The 22,966-nt window shown below is 42.9% G+C and overlaps 1 protein-coding gene across 9 annotated transcripts in view; it reads right to left on the reverse strand.

The window, feature by feature from the left end:
- CERS4 (ceramide synthase 4) overlaps positions 1 to 22,966 on the reverse strand; it is a 57,161-nt gene that overhangs the window by 12,219 nt on the left and 21,976 nt on the right. For 8 of the 9 annotated variants that reach the window (XM_418172.8, XM_025144427.3, XM_046904614.1 and 5 more), the window contains 4 exons: positions 22,649 to 22,822; positions 8,252 to 8,369; positions 4,835 to 4,953; positions 2,243 to 2,300 (listed from right to left, as the gene is read on the reverse strand). In XM_418172.8, the coding sequence (XP_418172.3) occupies positions 2,243 to 2,300; positions 4,835 to 4,953; positions 8,252 to 8,369; positions 22,649 to 22,822 (469 nt within the window). Of the gene's footprint in view, positions 1 to 2,242; positions 2,301 to 4,834; positions 4,954 to 8,251; positions 8,370 to 22,648; positions 22,875 to 22,966 lie in introns of all 9 variants that reach the window. The other variant, XM_046904615.1, reaches the window with a different exon arrangement.

A 22,966-nucleotide genomic window follows, 5' to 3' on the forward strand; every position in this document is an offset into this window, starting at 1 on the left:
GGGCTGCTGTGACCTTGCAACAGTGGAATTCACACTCTTGACTGATATCGGACAAAGAATAAAATCAGGAAATGTGATTTTAGGAATGCCAAATTCTAGCTCTTCAGGGAGTTAGTCAACAAACCCCTTGAGGATCATTCTTTGAGGACAAGGAAGTGGAGCAGAGCTGGCAGATCTTTAGGAAAGCCTTTCTTAGGGCACAAGAGCTCTCCATCCCTGGGTGGAGGATGTCAGGAAAGGAATGCAAGAGACGAGCATGGCTGAAGTGGGATCTGCTGGTCACACTGAAGAACAAGAAGAAAATGGACAGGCAGTGAAGCAGGGACAGGTAATCTGGGAGGAGTATAGGGATGTTGCTGGGCTGTGTGAGGATGGGGTCAGGAATGCCGAACTGGAACTGGACTTAGCAATGCAACAGAAGAAACAAGAAAGGCTCCTATAGGTACATCAACCAGAAAAGGAAAGTCCAGGAGGGCATACCCCCCAGACAGCAACACAGGCAGGCTGCTAACAACAGACAAGAAGGCGGCTGAGGTATTCAACAACTCTTTTTCCTCAGTCTTTACTGGTGACTGCTCTACACACAGCGGATGGTTTGGAAGGTGGGAACTGGGGGAGCAGAGCCCCTCCCACTGCACGTGTTGATGAGGTTCTCAACCTGAGGAACCCGAACATCCGTACGTCTATGCAGAAGAGAAGGAGGAAGTACTGCAAATCAGGGGCAGTGGTAAATAGGAGTAGATACAGCCTCCTTCTGGGTGGGAGTGGGATTTACAGCAAATACAGGTAAGTAACCAGAGATATGTGATGCAAAATCAAAGATGTTGAAGTAAACACCCTGAAGTAAACAACTGTGACCCAGAAAGGAACCTCACATCTCTGAATTCCATCATTCCTATACCAACAGCAAACAAATCTTTTTTCTGGTAATATTCTGTGAGATAAATTTCTACTGTTACTTGCTAATACACTAACTCATGTGATAGAGGTTCATGCAGCCAGCTGAAAGCTAATACTATAGAATTTTAACTTCAAATTTTGTTGTTTTTCTTTTTCTAGACAAACAAGAATGTTTCACAGAAACTTGTGTGTGTGTATGTGTGCGGGGGGGGGAACTGGAAAATGTCTAATGACTGAAGATTTTCATGAGAAGTGCAGGTAGTCTCATTCCTAGAATGGGCAGGTGACACGCAGAACAGGATTTTGTCCCTTCTGTCACCACAGGAATCTTGAGCTATGCTGAGCAGATCATTCATTCCAAACTTTCATAACTGGCTTCACAGAACAGCCTTCTGTTTTGATGTAAAGAACCACAAAACAGTATAGTTGGGATTTAGACACCTCCATTCCTGTGCTAGCTCATCCTGCAACCCACATAACTCATCGGGTACCTCACATTCTGCTTTGAAAGTTGCGAAGTTTCACAGTTCTTCTGTTGTTATAATGAGCAGCTCCAGCAGTCTGTGCCCACTGTCTTAGGATCTGCAGATTTCCCATTCCTTAACACTCCAGAAGGTCTCAGGGGAGAACACTTTTGCAAAACTCACTGAGGAAACTGGGTTCAGCACAAGAGACAGGGGAAACTTTATCCCACAGCCAGAGGAGGACAGGTGCCCCTTGTCCCAGCACAGTGACCACAGCTCAGGATGAGAGTGCGTGGCATGAGTTCCACTACCTCTTCTGCCTCAGTGATTCTAACTCATACCATGTAAATCTGTCTTCTCTTGCTGAGACTACTCTATCCATATCAAGAGGAATCATTATTTATCAAGTCAGAGAAAAGGCAGACACATGAACTTCACCTAGCCTCTTGGCTAAGGAAGAGAAAATACATACATAAATTTTTTGAACTGCAGCCCATCCTCGAAAAGAAATCAGAGTATTGAACCAGTATTGGACACAATACATGAACAAGCCCTGCAGTTTCTGTCTCGGATAAATGTTCCATCTCCCATACTGTATAGACGTATTTTTACAAATGTATTTTTACAGCTGCAAACACTGTCTCACAATCGTAGTGATCTACTGCTGTGTCAGAGGAGGATGAAATCTCCTGGTTTTGCCTTAGAGTTCTTAAGGTAAGCATGGTTCCTTATTCTTGTGAGCTCGAAAGTGTGCTGTGCAGAGGACACATCTGATGGGAAAATCTCCAAGGTTTGAAAGCACAGGTTTGGCACCTAAATCTGCCATTCTTGAGGCACTCCCCAGATAGGGCAGCAGGTGGCAATGCTTGTATACTCACATTGTACAGTACAGCCAGCCCAGTGAAGAAAGAAACGATGTAAAACGTAAACCTCCAGCTACAAAGAAAGAAAGATGTCAGTAACAATTCCGTGTATCAATCCCACTCATTCAGAGAATTATGTCATTAAAGCAAACAAAAACATCAAAATGTTCAAGGTTTGTCTAGACTCTAACAGATTCTGTATATTGTTAGCATATTCAACAGATGCCACAAAGGCTGCTGAAATCACTCAGATGATGATCTAGGTGATTATCATTTCCCAGATAATGTGGAAATCACCCAGATAACCATCCCAACCCTTCCCAGCCCAACTAGACACATGTGTAAAACTCCAACAGTGCCAATCTCCTCCTTAGGCTTTTGAAGATTAGGTATGCTAAATTCTTTATCACGTAAAGCAAATGACTGCTGCTACGTTCAGTCTTAGTGAGAGCTACTAATGACTTACCCACATTAAACCCACAGAGAAGTACATATTAAGTATGTATAAAATAGAAGTTCAATGGAAAGAGGTGTGTAATGCTGCATATTTACACATACCGTAAGGAATGAGGGAAATTCTATCCCAGCAGAACAAACGAGCAGCTAATAGACTACACACAGAAAACCTGCAAAGGCGTAAAACTGCCTACAACAGCTCTTAAATTACCAAATATTTCTGTAACAAATTGAAAGCAGCTTTATGTTCTGAAAGACTCCATTTGTCAATGAAATACCCAGGACTCCAAGAAAGACATAAACTTCATGTTGGAAGGGTGTTCTTTCTGTAGACGGCAAATGGCAACAGAGGGCAGGCAGAAACACATTATTGTCAGTGGGCTGAGTTAGAAACCTATTTACTGTTTAGTGTTTACTGGTACTATTTACTGTAAGGCAGCTGAGCACAGGGAGAGCTTGGATTTCATCTTGATAGAAGTAGATTAAGCATGTTTGTTTTCCAACTCTTTGTCCACAGCTCAGTAAATCTTTCTAACTGTAATGATCTGCAATGCTATAAATAAATAATGTGCACCCTTTTTGTTGTTTTCTCCATTAGGGGGTTTAGGTAGGAATTTTGAACTAGAGGCTGAATATTAAATGGATTGTGATCAGCCCAGAGGTGATGCCTCCCCTACAGATGCACACTTTTAGTCAGACAAATGTCACTGCAGGTAGTTATTTTTTCCTTCATCTCTGTGGCCTTCTGGAAGAACCTCTTTCTCCACAAATGAAGCAGAGCAAGCACTCAGTAGTTTGGCATTTCACCCAAGCCCAGGAGAGTTCTCCCTCTTTGTGGAAAGCTGAGCCAAAGCTAACATTTCTAAGAAGGCTAATCTCTAAAGTTTTACCAAAACATTCTTGGCATTCCTCTAAACACAATTCTGTATTCTCCCACCATGGAAGTTCATTTTGTCTCCCACCAAACCCCAACATAAAGGAACTTACGTAGAACCAATTGCTGAGTGATGGTCTACCACGTACTATTACAGAGCATAACCTCTCAGATCTTAACATCTGTAACAACCTCAGGCTGAGATTTTCATAGCCTCTGCACAAGCATGAGGACCAAGTGGGGTCCCCAGGAGGAATCACAAAGACACAGACTGGGGGAATAGCTGGGACATGCTCATGGGCGTATGGGCATCAGTGTAGAACAGTTTCCTGAAGAGTTGTACAGTCTCTGATTTTTTGCTATAAAATAGCCTTGATGATGATTCATCTAGATTCTGGCAAGGAGGCAATCCCAGCCTAGAAAGCCTGTCTGGGCATGGGGACAAGGATGGACAGTCATGGAGCTCTAAGAGCTGCACAGCTTCTGACTTCAGCTGTGCAACAGGCCGCCATGGGCCAGGTCACCAGAGCCTCCAAGGGCAGCAGTGAACATGTAAGCGTGAAGCCAGCTCAAGTCTACTGGGGCTATTGCTCCAGTACAACTTCAATCTGCATTAGTTGAAGTAACTAAAAAGTGAGGCGTCCAATGATAGTCCTCTTTTGCCAGACCTGCTTGTGTCTCCTAGGAAAAGCTCCCGTGTAGGCTCTCTTTCCAGACATTATAAAAGGGTTCTACTTTTTGGCTTTCAGGGAAGCTGAAAGTCAGCTGCCAACACAATACAGTCTAGCCCAGTGTCTGTGACTTTTGAAAGGAGTACTGTGGAGAACAGTTGCAGAAAAGATACAGCAGAAGGTATCAGCTTGCAGTGAAGGAAATGGGAGGGAAACAGAGAGGCAACGGTAGGCTGCTCTGGAGTCACAGAAGCAGCAGCAAAGCAGCAGGAAGCAGTACAAAGAAAAACAATATTGAATTTCTCAGATATTATTGGGTTTCAAAGCAGAGTGTCAGTCTTGCAAAGTCAAAAACAGGCATCCTATGAGGCATGAAGTGAAATAGGAGTAAAAGAAAGGAGTCTTGGGGATGAAATAAAGGGGAGAAGCAAGGAATGACTCGGGAACAGGGAAGCAGAAGCAGAGCCACAGAAGAATCAGGTGGGGCAGGGAAGGCTCAGGAAGCTCTCTATGGATGAGTGCAGGCAGGCTGGAGGCAGCAAGATGCCTGCCAAGCTCAGAGCCAGCGAGAGGCCCCTACAGCTCACAGCTTGTGCTCCTGCTCACCAGGCCTCGCAGAACTTCTTCGACAGGCTCGGTCGGTCGGTGTTCCTCCGGCGCCGAAACCACCTCTCCACTTTTCTCACTGGCAGGTCACATTGCTTGGCTAAACTGATCAGCTCACCCTGGAAAACAGGTGAGGAAGTGGGGTTCAGATTCAGGTTTGAAGGTCAGAAGGCTCCCGGGCCGTCTGGTCTGGGCCACCACAGAACATCACCGGAGGTTCCTGGCAAGCCCAGGTCTGTTCAAGCTAAGGCATCTTTCAGCAAGCTGAATTCAGCAATCCATTCCTAGCATAGAGATTTCAGGTAACAGAAAATCTTTCACTTCCGCTTGCAAGCAACCAGTTATTAATGCTAAATGTTAAAACCTTACATTTTATTTTTTATGTTAAAGTCTTAGGTACAGAGTTTCAAACTGTGGTCTCTTCTCCTCACAGGTGTTTCTTGTTGAATTACTCCATTTGTCTTTAGGGCCGAAGTCCCTTAAATCTGTCACTCCAATAAAGTTTCACCGAAGCTTAAATAATTTTTAAAGTTCTACACTGGATTTTGTCAAGTCTTTCAGCATTCTTATGCAATATCAGAGAATAACATGACCAACATAATGAGCAACATCATTTTCCTACCAGTTCTTCTCCTTTTGTGGTGAATTCAATAGATTACTCACAGAAATACTACAATTACCTTCCTTCTTGCCCTTGGGCTCCCAAAGAGTTTGCTGTGTGACACAGAAGAAGTTCATCATTTTCTATATTCCTTCTGGAAGTGTCATCAAGGATAGTTTAGTAAAGCAATAGGTTTTCAACGAATGTGTTCACCCTAAAGGTCTCACATGACAGTGCTTTACATACCCCAAGAGTACTGTAAAGATCTGCGTCCATTACCATTTTCAGATATATTTCTTTCTATTTTCACCTAGTGACCTCTGTTCTTGGGGTGGAGTCACACAGATGACTGTGATTTCAATTCTCCAATTCATTTCAATTCTCCATGAGGTGATATCCCTCTCAAGGTGAGGGCTGCTGAGAACAGCAAAATTACATCTTATAAAAGCTGCCTCATAAGCAGGATTCTGAGAGCTCACAGGAGGGAAAGGAAGCCAAAAGACTGGCTGAGATACAAGTGGTGAATGAGAGAGTAAGGTATTGGCCAGTTGCAGAGTTTTGCCCTGTGTCACACTGATATCAGAAATCTCACAGCCAGGATACACTCTGATATTCCAGATTTTCTAGGACAAAAGTGCAGATTTCTGCTCCTTCAGTGCACTGGGGGTGCAGTGACAGCTGTGTAGAAAGTCTGCCTGCAGAGACAGGCCTTGAGTTAGATCTCTGCAACAGGAGTAGTTCTACTGAGAAAAGTGTGAATTTCTCAGACAGGCATGAAGGAGGTCAGGGACCATGGCAAGTGCTCCTGAGAACATTCCTTCCCATTGCTAGGGAAAGAGGCTGGCTGCACAACCCAGATGAATGCCTGCATTCTTACTTTAGCCTCTGTTCTTTTACTTTTAAGCTGCTGCTGAATGTCCTGGGGCTCCATATGCCCCCCTGCCATATGAAACATGCTGTAACAACCTTGACAAGGCATTAACTTGTTTGCACTAGGACTGTCCAGTGGGACTGGAATCCCTACTCCTTGGCAGTGGCTATTAGCTTTTGCTTCAAGGCCAAGACAGCCTGCAAAAGGAGATGAAAGGTAATGTTGTATTGGGCTTACACAGCAAAGTTTTGTTAGCAGGGGTGGCCTCTGTGAGCAGAGCCCAGCAGTTGCCCCATGTCAGATCGGATCCAGTTCCAGCTGCTCCAGAAGTGACCTGCCACTACCAGAGCTCAGCTGTGAGCGATGCTCATTACACACACTGAAGAAAGGGAAAAACTGCCGTTACTGAAAGAGACAAGTGAGGAACAGAGAGAGGAGCAGCTCTGCAGCCAATGAGGTAAGTGCAGAATGAGAGCAGGAGGAGCTCCAGATGTGGAACAGAAGATCCCTGCAGCCCAGGAGAGGCCCATGGTGGAGCACACTGTCCCCCTGCAGCCCATGGGCACTGTGTGGAGCAGATCTCCACATGCAGCCATGGAGGAGCCCATGGTGCAGCAGTGGATGTGTCCTGGAGGAGGCTGCAGTCCATGGAACCCAGCAGGAGCAACTCTGGGCTGGAGCTGCCACCCATGGAGATCAGTTTGCAGTGCATCAGGAGGACTGGGGGAGCTGCCACCCATGGGGCCCCATGTTGGTGCAGTGTTTGGAAAGCTGCAGCCTGTGGAAGGCCACACAGGGTCAGTTCAGGAAGGATGGTATCCATGGGAGGGACCAACGTGGAGCAGGGGCAGAGAGTGACCAAGGAGGAGTGGTAGAGACCAGGTGTCATGGACTAACCACAGCCCCATTCCCTGTCCCCCTGTGCTGCTTGGGGGGAGGAGGTAGAGGAGTGTTTATTTGTGGAAAGGTATTTTAGTTTGCTTTCGGTTCTCTCTGCTCTGTGCCGTTAGTAATAGGCAATAAAATACATTAATCTCCCTATGCTGACTCTGTTTTGCTTGTGATTGTAATTAGTGAGTGCTCTCCCTGTCTTTATCTCAGCCCTTGAGCTCTTTTCTGCCTCATTTTCTCCTCCCATTCTTGTGATGAGGGAGATTGAGACAGTGGTGTGGGGAACCTTTGCTAGCCATCAATTTGAAATTTGAAATCAATTTGAAATTGAAAGTGATTCCCTTACCTACAACAGAGTTACATCCAGGGACTTAACTGACAAGTTAAATCACAATACAGAATATCTGCAGTTCTGCCAATGCTTTTTTTTCCTCAGCAGCAGCCATTATAACTCCAAATTATCCTGCCAAGATCTTCAAGATTACTCTTTTACTCTCCCATAGGAAAACTATCTACCATGTGTGCTTGCAGTATTCTGATGGCCCTTGTGTCTCTGATGAGAGAGAAGATTTTAACTGGCTTCCTGAAAGACCGATCAAAAAACCTGTGGATTGTACAGGAACAAAATGATCTGCCTCCCAGAACTAAAAGAATCGTGCAATCCACATGTGCTAAGCTGCAAGGATTCACAACAGGGGAAGTCAGTTCAAGTGAACTGATATGACAGTGATTTGCTAATACATGAAGAAAAGCCATGTACAAGGCAAACGAGCAAACAGGAGTTTGGAGAGAAGTTTCCAGTCCAAACAAGTCTGAGATTCAATTTTTTTGAGCGCTGTCTCTGGAAAGCTGTTATCCTCACACGTTCAGAAGCAGAACTGATTACTTATAGCATTTCCAGGATGATTCTTGCAGTTGGCTGGTGCCAGGAGGCCGGTGCTACGGTGCTTCCTTATGGTCTGTTGAGTGTCCAAATGCAAGATCCAAGTATGATTTCATTTAGGTAAATAGACGGGGCTAAATCTAGAGAAAAGCAAAGGAAAAAAGGACTCACCTCTTTAGGGTTCTTACAATTCACAGTGTAGAATGTTTCCAGAATGGAGATGGGCTGAGCTTTAGGTCTCAGCTTGTCCTTCACACCCAGTTTGGCACTGAGAGGCAGGGCTATGGCTCTGCAAGAGAAAAGATAAAGATTCAGCCCAAAACAGAACAGTGATTTCTAATACTGCAACACTGTAAAACATTGTGCAGTACATAACAGTTTCCTCCTACAGTTGCCTCCTACAATTCTGAGTCACAGCACAAGTATCATGTCAATCAGGTGAGGAAGACAAGTACAAAACCCTGCAGCAGAAACAGTGAGACTTATATTCTATAGGCCTGAGCTCTGTTCAACATTGAATGGGTTTGGAAATGCTACATCCTGCTTTGTCAATGCTTGCACAGACAGCTGTAATCCCTGCCATTGGTTTTTGGCTTACCTGAATTACCTTATGCAGAGTGCCACACTGATGGTAAGGCCTAAATCTAGGTGACAGTGTGGACACTGGGGTCCCATAAGGACATCCCAATCCAATCCATGAGGGATTGGACTAGATGATCTTTGGAGGTCCCTTCCAATCCCCGATATCCCACGATTCTGTGAAATGCTGTTCAGTTTTGATGTTGTACATAAAAGGGCACACACTTGAACTAAGGACTTGGCTTAGGATCAAGAGGGAGACTATAAGGCATGCAGTATTAATGGAAGAGAAACTTCCTGATGAAACAGGAGGCCACTTGGTCTTTATTGGAAGAATGTTCCTCAGTTTTTCCCATGGCAAGCCAAGCTGTGGGAAAATAAAGGCACAGCAACTTGATACTTAACCACAAGGACTTAGTCTAGCTGTGCACCTTCACTCTTTCAAGGTGAAACAATGCAAAGAAAAAAACCTGTATAATTAGGAAAAAGTACAAAGAGATGACAAAACTTCCTGTGCTCAACAACTCAACATCTGCACTACAAACTCTCTTCTATTCCTCGGCAATAGGAAATAATGTTATCAGTGGTGTGAAGCATCCCATCAGAGTCCACGGCTCTGTTTGTGTAAGTATTCCCTGACCTGATCCTCTTCTACCAAGGGTATATGCTTCTGTGTCTAACATGAAACATGCAAAATGTCTGGAAAACCTTATTTCCACATTTTGGAGATTTTTTATTTTGCTCAAAGTGCTTAAAGCTTTCTTGAATGCTTATTGAGTTATCACCTGTAAGTCAGTGGTTATGAACTGATGAATACGCAGTAAGTACTGAGATGCAGGCGTGCCCTTCCTGGCCAGCCTTGCTTCTGTTCAGGCAGCTCCTCTGGTCAGTTATCTCAAATGATTCAGACACCAAACAAGAATTATTCTTTTCCACAGTAGCAAACAAGCTGTGGAACATTCACTATGCAGCTATTTTTTAAATGTTTTACTTAAAAACAGTATGTGATTTACTGGTTGCCTGCGGTTGCCTCTTCTAGCTATATGGACTCCAGATGTTCATGCACTCAGGGACCATTACAGATCAAATATCCTATCAAGGGGTTCTTCTGGAAGTTTTCTTTTCTAGAACCTGTATCATCACTTAGTAAACAGGTATCAGAAGCAAATTTCTGAAGAGCCCACCTACATACGGAATTTTGCAGCTTCTATTACATCAAGTCATAAAACACAAAATGGTTTGCACATTTAGCTTCTTTGTGTAGCAGTTAATTTCAAGCATTCTTTGCATGGCCAGCTCTGAATTTCAGTTGCTCTTTTTCACCTTCTCTTTACCTTTCCAAGTAGGTTGATTTATGCTCCTCTGAAAGTGAAGATGTAATCAGTTTCTGTTGTTTAAGAAGAACCTTACTGCAACTTCCTGTCAGTCCACATGGAAACAGACTGGTCTGAAATTTTCCTGACAGATTAAAGGGAAAGAGAACATTTCTGCTGCGTGTCAGGGTAGTCAACGAGTTTGAAAAGCTATCTAAATTATCCCAACCGACTCCTTAATTTTGCTTAATACTTATTTTCTCTTTCTTGATGCTTTGTCACGGTCACAGTATAAAATCTCACTGTAACAGAAGCAAGCCAGTTGCAGCTGAAGAAGACAGGGTGTGAGTAACCGAAGTTCCAATTACTTTGTTGTTGAGGTACTGAATTTAACCGTGAATTATAGGACCAATCCTACTTTTATGAACATCATTGGGAAATCAAGCCCTGAAATTCTGCCAAAGGGATGTTTGTACATGTTGGATGTATGCTCTGACTCACTTTTTAGTTGAATCTTGTTCCAAGCACAACCCTAAGAGAACGATGATTGTACTGATTTCAACATCACAGATTCATAGTATCAACTGCAGGGGACCATCTCATCAATGGAATCTTAACAGCTTTCTGAAGTATGGAAGAAGAAAGCCTGAAGACTATATTGGACAGATGTCCATAACTACATAAGGCAAGATGCAATCAGTGACATGACTCAACTCACACCTGTTTCCTCTTCAGTTAGGTTGAGGTGAAGAAAGCTTCTCCAAGGTTTACAAAAGAAAGTTCACACTAAAGCATTTTATTCATAACCACCAATGAGCAAACTGTCTTGTGCAAAACCTGCTGTTTTGTGGGGCATTTTAGTGTATTTTCTATCCTATGACTCAGAAGATACAAGACAGTAACAGCCAACAGAATATTGTGACTTGAGGAGGGTGTTTTGGAACATTCACCCTAAGTCTTTCTGGTTTACACCATTCCACTTGGAGGAAAATGCTCGAATATTGATCGAGCCAGAGAGAGTTAAGGATTCCCAGGTAAATTCTGTCTACTGTACTAAACAAGGGTATGTTAACTTCATTAGAATAATAAATTTGTAAAAGTCTTAGAATGACAGCTAGGTAATATAAATACACATCTGGATAGGAATCAGAGTTATACTGTTATTTTTGTATATTTGTTAAGGATGTGTTTCATTTGTGAGTAAAACTGTGTTTAAGATTTCTTCACTTATTCCCTAGCGTTTGATCCTCTGTAAAATAACACATCGGTCCTAAGCCTTCATACAAAATGTAGGCCAATAAAATTTGTCCTAAATGGCTTTAGAGCTTGCAAAGCCTGTTCTTCTTTCACTATTGCACAAGAGGATAGAGGCTTTTTTTTTTTTTTTTTTGGCTTTATCATGTGCATCAGCAGGGAAGCTCCCTTCTTCAAAGGCACACTAGATGCCAAATCCTCCTCCTCCCACCCCAAGGCTTTGTTGAGAAGAAGGAATGTTACAAGGACTCAGGAAGTGAACTATTTCAGCTCTCTCTGCAACACGATGGCTAAAGTCACTGTCAAGTCACAAACACGGAGCAGTTTATTGTGCCTTCTGTTCTGAGAAGCTGCTACTAATTCATTGCTCCATGTGGTTACCAAGGAAAGACACAGAGAAATCAGCAGATTTATGGATCTTGGCACCTGACGAAAGCATTAGGATATCTGAAGCAAGGAGAACAGTTCTTGTCATTCACATTAACAATCTGTCCTTAAATTGTTTGCATGCAGCTTGACTCTCAAACAGAGCAGGTCCCATGCTAAGACAATATTTTTTGCATTATAATTGCAATTTCTATCTGAGATAACCTTTCAGGATTCCCAAACTAGAAACCTTCTTGAGGCTGTCTCTCCCTTCCCTCTGAGCTTCAGCTGCCTTTCTGTTCACTCAGCGCAACTGGGCTGAGCTGTGCTATGACAGTGAGCCGCAGATCTCCTAAGACTTCATCCTGAGTTCAGCCAGAGGAGACTGCTAGTAACAAACTTAGCTGCATGTTGTCTCACACTGCAGTCAGCAGCTGCTGCCCAAACAGGCAGAGAAATTCTAGGGCAAACATTAAGAGTGGGAGGGAGGAAACTTCTCCCTGAACAACAAAAAATCTCATAAGGCTTGTTTTACTGCTCAGAACATGGCACTTCTCTGCCTGTAGTAATAAGATACATTATCTATAAACCATTGTTCGTGTGTAGGGACATACTCCAATCATTGCTCTCTATGTATAAAAATATCACAGCATCACTGCAGGAATCACAGACATTATGGGACTGGAAAAGATAAACCACAGTGCTATCCAAAACACCTCCTGCTACAGAATCACAGAATTGTAGGGGTTGGGAGGGACCTCTGCTGCCCACTGAGTCCAGGTGGGTTTTGAATATCTCCAGAGAGAGAGACTCCATCACCTCTGGGCAGGTTGTTCCACTGCTCTGTCACCCTCACAGTACAGAAGCTTTTCCTCATGTTTGTATAGAATTTCCTATGTTCCATTTTGTGCTCATTGCCCCTTGTACTGAATCATTTTTGGAAGGTCAAGCACAGAGCAGCTGCTTAACTGAAAGAAGAATTCCCTGTACTACATACCCTTCATCATTAGGGCCCAAAGGCTCTTTACACACATAATGTGATGCACAAATGCACAAACATTTTCTAGGAATACACAAACCAATACTTGCATGACAATCTGGCAGAGGAAGAAGCAGAGCAAGCTATTTCCACATGAAATATGATAGGAAGAATGCAACTATTGTGGCTGAACAGTTCAGTAGAACAGTAGAGAGATGAAGCCATGGCTTCACGCAGACCAAGCACATCAAAGAAATGTGTACAGAACTCTTGAGGCAGAACCTGTCCTTGGGGGCACCGACACTCAATTCATAGCCATTAAACCTCACAGCAGGCATAAAAAGTGCATGTTACAGGATAGAGATTCCATAGGAATGAGTCCCTGAAAATGATGGTGGACAGAGATAAAAACCAGGAACCATCCACAAAGACTCTACATGGAGAACAGGCGCAGGAATCACCACCCTTGTAGTTCAGTGCAATGAAAAAGGGTGAGCTGTGATCTTGATGGATGGTTTTCTGGAGATAAACCAATCCCAATGGCCAGGTTAGAAGGTCAGACAACACCCCAGTGGTCCTCAGGGGTTCAGTGCACTCCTGGCAGAGCAGCTACTGATACCCCCTTAGCAAGGAGATGCCACGGCCTTTCTGCTAGATTGTCTAAACTCCAGTAAAATGTAAGAAAGTTCTGCTTCAATTTGTGCATTTGAAAATCAAGCACAGGACCACAGAAAGTGAATATGCAGTCCTAGTTCCCTATATTTCTTCCGCATATAGCTCAGTAATCACACCATAAAACTATTACTGTAGGTTTCCCGTTCCCCACACCTGTTGCATTACACAAGCTGATTACAGCTGGGATGAAATAGGCAGCAGCTGAATGAGCTAGCACGTCTTGGAGTGTGAATCTGCATTTAAATGAAGCATTAGTTAAATAGCACTTTGCTGCTGTATTTACCTTGAATTCTGCACAGTCTACAGTAATTACTATCGGTTTTCTAGCATCAGTGTAAATTGTTGCTGCAAGGAAAACAAAATCATTCAGAATCATAGGAACAAGTGAGAGGGAAGACAGAAGCTGCTTTTCAGCTTGAAAAGAAGTTTTCTCTTTCTCACGTGCCTAATTCATGCTTCCAGGCACTGATAACAACAGTGGTGACAAACAACTATTGTGCCCAGCAGCAGCCAAGAACTGGAAAAGAAGTCTAAATCAGCTGGATTCTCTGTCTGAGGAAGAATGAGGCTCAGTACTCAAATTCCCCACTTAAGAAGAGAAGGGCGTGTTCACCCAGCAGCAATGGGGATGGGGTCATCCATATCCCCATGTGCCCCATGAGCTCATGTAGAAATCCAGAGCTCTGGGCTGTACAATGGTCTGTTGCTTTATACTCTGATATAAAGGGGACACTGCACTCATCTTGATTGTACCTGAGCGCTTGTTAGCAGATACTGCACTAATTTGACCTTTATCCTTTTATCCTTTTTCCAAAGTGAATGATTGGTGCAATGTTTTCTTTATGGTTTTAATTCAAATATTAAACCTTGGTGTAATAATACAATCAATGGCATGGTTTGCATTTGGAGAGAGGGACTGGAAAATTTCTAACGGGCTTTGTTTCTACAGAAATTTACACCACAACCTTCACACATAAATACAACCACATCCATCAATACTCTTTCTGTACATGTACTTACAGTGAGGTTGCCAAAGCTAAAGAAGTTAGGATGTCTTATGAAGCCAAGTTGATCAGAAGTAAATCAGAAGCTGGACTAGAAGCTAACCAGAAGCTTTCCAGCCAGTAGGGCTGGAGATGGCTCAAGAGGACACGAGAAGTTCAGGAACCAGAACTTCAGGTCTCCTGCACTGGGATCACTGCTGATTTTTAATTGCAGGGGAGTAGGATATGACCTAATTACTGATCTGGACTTCACTATGATGCACTTGTTGGTGCTCAGTGTTGATGGAGCATGAACTTACAACAAGATCTGAGAGGAAATCTCTAAGCCATTGTAGCTGCAGCTAAGGAAGCCATTGCAGCCAACCAAGATGAATGTTTCATTTCCAACAGAATGCAAACTAATGTTCAGAGTGTTTGAACTCCCCAGGGACATTTAACCACCATCTGCCAAGATGTGAACTGGGAGATCTGTCCTACAGTTTTTCTGTTTGAAACATCATTTAACCTTTCACTAAACTCACTTTTCAGCTTATATCACATCAATTTCACCCCGTAAGAATCGGTCACAAAGATACACGAAGGAATCAATTTTTTTTTTTTTTTTAATTGAGGGAAATGGTAATTTAGAGAATAAAATGGGAGCTCGGAGCAGAAGGCTGAAGGAAATGTGAAGGAGACCTGAGCTAAGTACTGCACACCTCTAAACACCATCACATTCATAAACTTAAAAAAAAGAAAAAAAAACAATAGCCAAATTCTTCACATCTTCACACCTCCAGGCTTTCAGAAATGCCAGAGGATGCCAGATCCCAAGTTACAGCAAAGCTGAGAGATGATGCATATCACTTAACATTTTACTCTGCATCTTGAAGTGAAAGGAGCAGGAAAATCACTTGCGAGAATTTCTCTAATTTTAAATGGGACTTGAATGGTTAATTGGTTAAGCATTAATAATCTGTAGGATACAGTCTCCCAACCACTGGACTCTGGGATAAGGAGCCCTGGGGCTTTCAGAAGGCCACAATTTGGGGCTCTTTCCATGTCAAACTTGTGGCTGAAGCACAGAGGCAGCCTAAGGAAGGGCACTACAGACACAGAGAGCTCCACAGCTGAGATTTCCTTTTCTTTTCCTCTTCTGCAAATTGCAAGATTTTATAATTCAAGATGCATTATCTCTGACTCATATTCAATGGCTTACAGTGCATCACTCTCAAGGACAGAAGAAAGGTGTTTTATTCCGGACTCCAGAAACCTTCAGTTTGCTGTTCTTAATAAGACAATCAGTAGGCACAGTGCAAAATGAGCAAAGGTACCACACAGCATCACAGAGAGCTTTGACCATAGTGCAAGTGTCTATGCTAACCTAATGGCTGTGTGTATAACAAACTAACTTTTTTAGCAGGTTTGACTCCCTCACTGCATTCAGAACAGCAAAGCATTAACGCTCTCACTTACCTCAGGACTCCTCCATGGCTACACTTTCTAGAAAGCAGCAGCCATGACAAAGAGTGAGGAGATATTCCTTTTTCTGTCTTTTTTTTTTTTTTCAAATGCAGCGTTCAGAATGCTCTTTATTTCAGAGCTGAGCCATAAGAGTAGTCCTCACAAGATGTACTTTAATCACTCCGTGCTACTTGATTTACAAGAATATCAGAGATGTCAGTCCAGCTACTGATTTCTAACAGGAGATGATACAAGCAACTGAACACTCCATTTCAGGAACAACAACAACAAAAAACCCCACAAAAACTAAAAGTTAAAATAATAGTAATTAAAAGATATCTTTAAAGAAATAATTTTGAGTGAATATTTTGTAAATTGAGGTAGTTTGTCCAGGATCAGTTTTCAAGCACCCTATCTATATTAAACTCATCAAAGAGAAGCACAGCTATCTTTTCGCCATGCCTCTTTGAAATCCTGCTCCATGATTCAAACTCCTTTGCTTTTCTGTGCTTTTTGAAGGCTTGAAGCAAGCTTTCAAGGAATGCCATAACCAAGGGATAACAGAAGGCAACAAGGTTGGTCAAGCATGGTGAAACGATGTTGACTACTTCTGATAACCTTATTTTCTTCCACCTGCTTGGAGATGGCACCCAGAATAAGCCACTTCATCACCTTCCCAGGAACAGAGGTGAGGCTGACAGGACCACAGTTTCCCAGGAGGTCATCTTCTGGAGCTGAAACCTCCACTGAGTGTTTAATTATTTTAGGGCAAGGCATTCATCAATGTCCTGCACCCTTGGTTCTCCAGTGCTACTGAACTGGCTCTCAGTGATACACTCACGAGGATCTAAGTGTCCAGGAACTCCTGGAACCTCAAACATTATTCTCACTAGCATTACCTTTCTGGCTTGTAAGTGTATATATTCTGTAAGAAAGTTCAGGATAGGAAACCCAGAATAAATTTATTTCTAAGTCCTATGGAAGGGTAGAAAATGAGAACTCTAGGAGCTAGCCTAAAAAAACCTCTGTTCTGCAGCATTTATAAACTCAGAGAATGGGGTTCATATTCACTACCCACAAAACCTTGGTGACATTTTGGCTACAGAAAGGGCAACAAGCAGAAGCAAAGCTAAGCTTCCATTCAAAATGAGCAGTATAATGCATCATATCCAGCCATGCCCATTACAGGCTGGAAACAACTTGAAGCATTTTAATTATGCAGAAATAGTGCTTGAAATCTCCTCATGAAATATCTTCAGCGCAACTCAAGTCTACAGAAAAATAGCAGCTCACATGCTTTCCTTTTTCACTCATACTGGCAACTGTGAATGATATTGTTACTATCCACCTGCCCAGGGCAGAGCAGCAGAGCACACAAGTAGCAATTCTCCGCTTTCCTGCTCTTAGGAGTTAAATGATAACACTTCTACTCTACAAAGGAACACTGCTCTTGGGTAAATCAAATTGCTACTGCTTAGTAAAGAGATTCTGCAAACAGGCAACGATAAGCACTTTTGAAGACCTCACTGTAGTTTATAGTTATATTTAAATGAACGCTGAATTATTACCAATGCTATATAGTCCAGATTAAGCTGATATAGACGTATGAAGTGCATGTGTATACACATAAACAGGTATGCACTTATATAGTACAGATAATTTATTGAAGCTGGTTTTAGCTACCTTGAATGAGAATCAATGGTTCTATGACTTAATGAAGACTGTTATGAAGTATAAAATAATTTTTGAATCTTGTATTTTTGTATTGGTGATAACTAAAAATCTGAGTTTCCTCAGGGTTTTGTTCAGACAGAATGCTTTGATTTTGATGTGTACTGTTTAATGATCATTATTTGAGTAGCACCTGAACACAACCCAAGTTGTTTAGAAACGTGTGAAGACAGATGGGTTCAGAGATTACAGTCCAAGTAGAACCTAATGGACAGAAAAAGCAAATTTAGACTGAAGTATTTTCACATCAGTAACACCTACAGTGGGTCTGAAGAAAGCTCTGTGCAATTCTGAGCCTATTTTAGCTCCTAGTTTCCTTCAGAAAATTGTTTCACAATCCAGAGTCTCAGTGTCTGTACTTGTGCCTGAAAATTGATGTTGCCACGTCACCAAGAATCTTGAATCACTTTGTAGTATGCAAGGCTTGGGATTTATTTTATCATTTTCTCCTATTAAAAGCTTTTTTCACCATTCACTAGATCATCGAGATCTAATATCATCGAGAATTTAGCTAAGAGGAACTCATCTCCCCCAGAGGAAGCACACAGATCTTGAGGAAATATTAGAATCATAGAATCACAAGGTTGGAAAGGACCTACAAGATCATCTAGTCCAACCGTCCTCCCATCACCATTGCTACCACAAGCTACTAAACCATATCTTGTAGCTTCTCATCCAGATGCCTCTTGAACACTGCCAGGGACGGCGACTCCACCACCTCCCTGGACAGGCCACTCCAGTGCCTGACTGCTCTGAGAGAAGTTGTTTTTCCTTATGTCTAATCTAAATCTCCTCTGGTACAACTTGTGGCCATTTCCTCGGGTCCTGTTTGTTGCCTAGGAGAAGAGGCCAAACCCTCCTCACCACAACCTCCCTTCATGCACCTCTGAGCCTCCTCTTCTCCACACTGAACAATCCCAGCTCCTTCAGCCGCTCCTCATAAGGCCTGTGCTCCAGACCCCTCACCAGTTTCATTGCCCTTCTCTGGACACACTCCAGGGCCTCAATGTCTTTCTTGTAGTGAGGGGCCCAAAACTAAACACAATACTTGAGGTGCGGCCACACCAGTGCTGAGTACAGGGGGATGATCACCTCCCTGCTCCTGCCGGCCACACTATTTCTAATGCAGGCCAGGATGCCATTAGCCCTCTTGGCGACCTGGGCACACTGCTAGCTCATGTTCAGCTGAGCATCAACCAACATCCCCAGGTCCCTTTCCTCTTCACAGTCATCCAGCCACTCAGCCCCAAGCCTATAGCGCTGCATGGGGTTATTGTGGCCAAAGTGCAGGACCCGGCACTTGGCCTTGTTGAACCTCAAACGTTGAACCTTAATGTCATAAGCTCCAAAATCATTAAGTTTTTCCCATATAGTTAAGAAAAGAGTCACTGAGACAGCTCTAAAGTACACCTGCAGAGAGATACAAAACACCTGAAACAAATACAATGCATCTAAGACCACAGCCTTTAAATGCAACTACGGGAAATTATGAGTGATGTTGGGACACCATAGTTTGAGTACTGGATACAGAGCCTGTGCAGAAATTTGTTCAAAGCAGACCTTGTCAGACTGCCAATCATCACAAAAAGGTAGGGTATAAGTGTGTCACAGTGCCCAATAAATTAGCATTGGCTGAAGGAAGCCTCTGGATTTCTCCAGTCAAATGTCCTCCTCAAAGTGAGACCATTGCTAACAGACTGGGACAATAGAGGTTTCAACATGAAGTCTTGGAAATGCACTATAGCTAAGTCTTGAGGACAACAAGTACAGAGATTCTCCATGTCTCTGGTGACATGTTCCAGGCCTGCACCATCTTCCCAGGAATTAAGTTCTTCCTAAAGCCCGAAATGAATCTTCCAGGTTGCAGTGTCTTGACTTTGTCACTTGTTGTACCACTTGTCACCAACAAAGGAAAAGTTCTGTTAAGGCACACAAGTGTTTAAAATCAGACTCCAAATTATGGCTCCAGGACACACTTTATACGTACAAGCACAATCAGAAGAACTGAAGAGGTTCTCAACTTTTAGCTCCTCTCATGTGTCAGGACACAATTACTTACCTCTCCCAACATCTGGTAATGGCCTTAAGTTGCTCCAGGGGAGGTACAGGTTGGATATTACAAAACATTTATTTATAATAAATAATTTTTCATTTATTTATACACTCAGAACAAGTGGTGAGGCACTGGAACAGGCTGCCCAGAGAGGGAGTGAAGTCACCATCCCTGGAGGTGTTCAAGAAACATGGAGATATGGCAGTGAGTGACATGGCCTCAGTGACAGTGGTCACTGGTGTGGGTTGACGGTTGGACGGGATGATCTTATTGGTCTTTCCAACCTCAATGACTCTATGATTCTATGACCTGCCTCAGTATTGTGGCAGATGGAGACAAGCAGCACTATATCCCGCCCACCAGCCCTGAATACGCCCTATTTTTCCACCTTACCCAGATCACAGCAGCTCACAGAGGAGTTGCTTCACAAAGTGTGAGTTTTTTCCTCCAGGGTTGCACTCACAACGTCCTCAGCTCTCCCAGGCCCCACCCAGCTCCTCCACTTCACACAGCCACCACCTAATATACTCTACAACTGGTTGTTGGATGTTTTTGTCACAGTTTATCCAAGTTCAGCCCATACATGCCAGGGAGAGGGAAAAAAAAATGCTCCAGGTAGCAGCGTACTCTCCAAGTATAATTCCAAAACAAGAAGATGGCACCATTAAAAAATGCCAAGCAAGGCATCCAATGCAGCTGCTGAAACAGGGCTCACAGAACCTCCTCTGGGCTCCTCTTGCCTCTTTAGAATTTTCTTGGAATTCTGACACAGCATTTCTGAAATCCAGAGCAGGAACCACCAGAAACAGAGAGCATACCTAAACAAAAGAAATGCTTTGCACCAGATGCATAGTTACAAGTCATAAGTAAGGGTAGAACAAACTGACAGAAGCTAAGGGAAAGCCACTGAAACCAATCTTGTAGTTTATTTACATTCTCTAAAATCACATTTTGACCCACAAATGTGTAAAGCTGCAAAGTCAGGGCAATCTGCATGGAAAATGAGAAATAATACACATCCCTTCAGCCTGCATTTCTCCACACACTACCAATGAGTTTAAACCATCCTAGTCCACCTGTGCAACATAACAGAGACAGAGGGCTTGCTTCACACTAAAAGAAGCTCTCTTTTACAGGATGAATTGAATGTGAAACAGTAATGATTAAGAATGTGAAAATTTCCAGCTGAAATAAATGCCTGTAGAGAGTTAGGACAAACAAGAATATAGCTCAGAACATTAGCCTGTAATTTGCATAGGTAAGATAGTGGCATGATTACAGGTTTCCTGGACCTGTAAAATGGGCTTGAGATATTATCTTTTCAAGGGTGTGGCAAGAAGCTTTTATTTAATGAAGTTTGTGAATTAAAACAGCTTTTAAATGCATAAGCAGGCCTAGGCCCATGGAAACTCTCTCAGCTGATGCAGTGTCTGGATAGGAAAGAAAAAAAAAACTTTTTACATGGTCAGAAGTATCTTAAAGGAGACAAAAGGTATTTAGGTGGACTAGGGCCAATGTGGCAGGAAGAAGAAGAATACAAAAACAAAAGTCATAAAATTCTAAACTGTTACAGCTGGAAGGGGCCTCTGGATATTGCATAGCCCAACTCTGCAGATCAGGCTGAGGTGGCTAGAGCAGGCTGCTGAGTTTTCAGTTGGGTTTTGAGTGTCTCCACAGAAGGAGAATGTCCCTTCCCTGGGCAACCTGTCCCAATATTTGACCACTCTCACAATAAAAAAGTGTTTACTTATATTCAGATGGAAAATCACGTGTTTGTTTGTGTTCAATGCCTCTTCTTGTCCTACCACTAGGCATCACTGAGCAGAGCCTGGCTCCTCTGTCTTCATGTCTGATAAGCCCATAATGGGGCAATTCTGGTCAATGCAGAACATGGAGGTTAATGTCCAGCTTCACTCTCCAAGCATGTCTATGTGACCAACTGACATTACCTACCTAAAGAAGTCTTACAGGTCAGCAAGGAAGAAACGTGGTTGACTTCTGTTTTAATGGTTGCCTACAGCACCTTGGTTCACACATGAGTGGAGGTAACTGAGACACCTATGTCCTCAGGTAAGTGGAGGATAAAACAATAGAATTTATGGAATGCACCCTGAACATATTTGTTACGAACAATTCCAAGTATCATCATAAAAAGATTCCTTAAATCATCATTCATGCATTCGGTTTCAATAACACTCTACTTGAATGCCAGTATTTTTACATAAAAACATTCTCACAACAGAGTTCAGAATCTACTTTAAAAAACGTCCTCGTATCACAGAGAATCCAGAGAAGAAATCTGTTGCTAGCCTACAGAGAGGTCTATTTCCATTTTCTTGTGCAGACTCCTTTTTGATTTTTAATTCTAATTTTTTTTTACTTTTTTCTCCTGAGCTTAAAACCACCACAGACTTTGACTAAACTATGTAGGTTGCTCCAAAAGTAATGCCTCCTAATTATTTCCATGGACACTACTGGGGAAAAGCAGCCACAAAGCAGGTCTGGCAGTGAAAGGGAAAGAGGAGGAGAGATTCTGGCAGCCCAGCACTGCAAGTGGCTTCAGCAGGCCCTGACCTGGAGAAAGCAGCCACAAATCTCCCTGCATGGTGCTCCCAAGGAAATTACACTCCTCAATACTCAACTGTGGTCAGTGACATGCATATGTTCATGTAGCTATGCAGTGCTGGTTCTGGGGGCACAAGTCTCAGCTTATCTTAATGCATGTTATTTAGGCTCCCCTGTCTGGTGAGATATCCCAGATTCCTATTTTCTGAGATAGGGAGCACCTAGCTGTATTTAGGAAGTCTAAACATTATTTTCACTTCACTTGACCCAGAAACAGAAAGCAATGTACAACAGAAACAGTATGTATGCATTCTGAAGCACAAGCACAAGACTAATACTAGGGCTTACCTGTTTTAAGTGTAGGAAGTTTCGCTGCTTATAATTAGACCTTAAGGGTAGGATTTGTGCTCTATATTCAACATGCTTCTTCAGTATATAAACACAGCCACAAAGTAAGAGCTGAAACATCTGCCTCAGCAGAATTTACGATCTGACGTTTCTGTGGACCTCTTCAATCACGCACTGGTCCAGACAAAAGAGTCCGCTTTTGGACCCTCACTGACACTGTTATCCCCAAAACACTCCAAACATCACTAAAGAACTTACCTTTCAAAGATGCATCGAATGACAACCAGGATTAAGGCAAAAGGGATGCTGAGCAGGAGATCACGAGGCTTTGGATAATGGGTGTCTTCAGACTCCTTCATGTCCTCCCATGTAATTCCTGGGGGGAGCCAGAACTCGTGCTGCCATAGCCATTCATTCAAAGAGTGTGCCATCCTGGAAGGAAAGGAGACCAGAGTACACTGAGGACGTCTAGCACACAGCAAACCTGTAAGCACAAGCATGTGAGGCAGAGAAAGGATTACACCCTAGCTGAGGTAGCATCTGGCTATAAAGGCAGAAGAGGTGTGGAACACCTCA

The sequence above is a fragment of the Gallus gallus genome, chromosome 28, assembly GCF_016699485.2.
Source record: "Gallus gallus isolate bGalGal1 chromosome 28, bGalGal1.mat.broiler.GRCg7b, whole genome shotgun sequence".
Taxonomy (NCBI): Eukaryota; Metazoa; Chordata; class Aves; order Galliformes; family Phasianidae; genus Gallus; species Gallus gallus.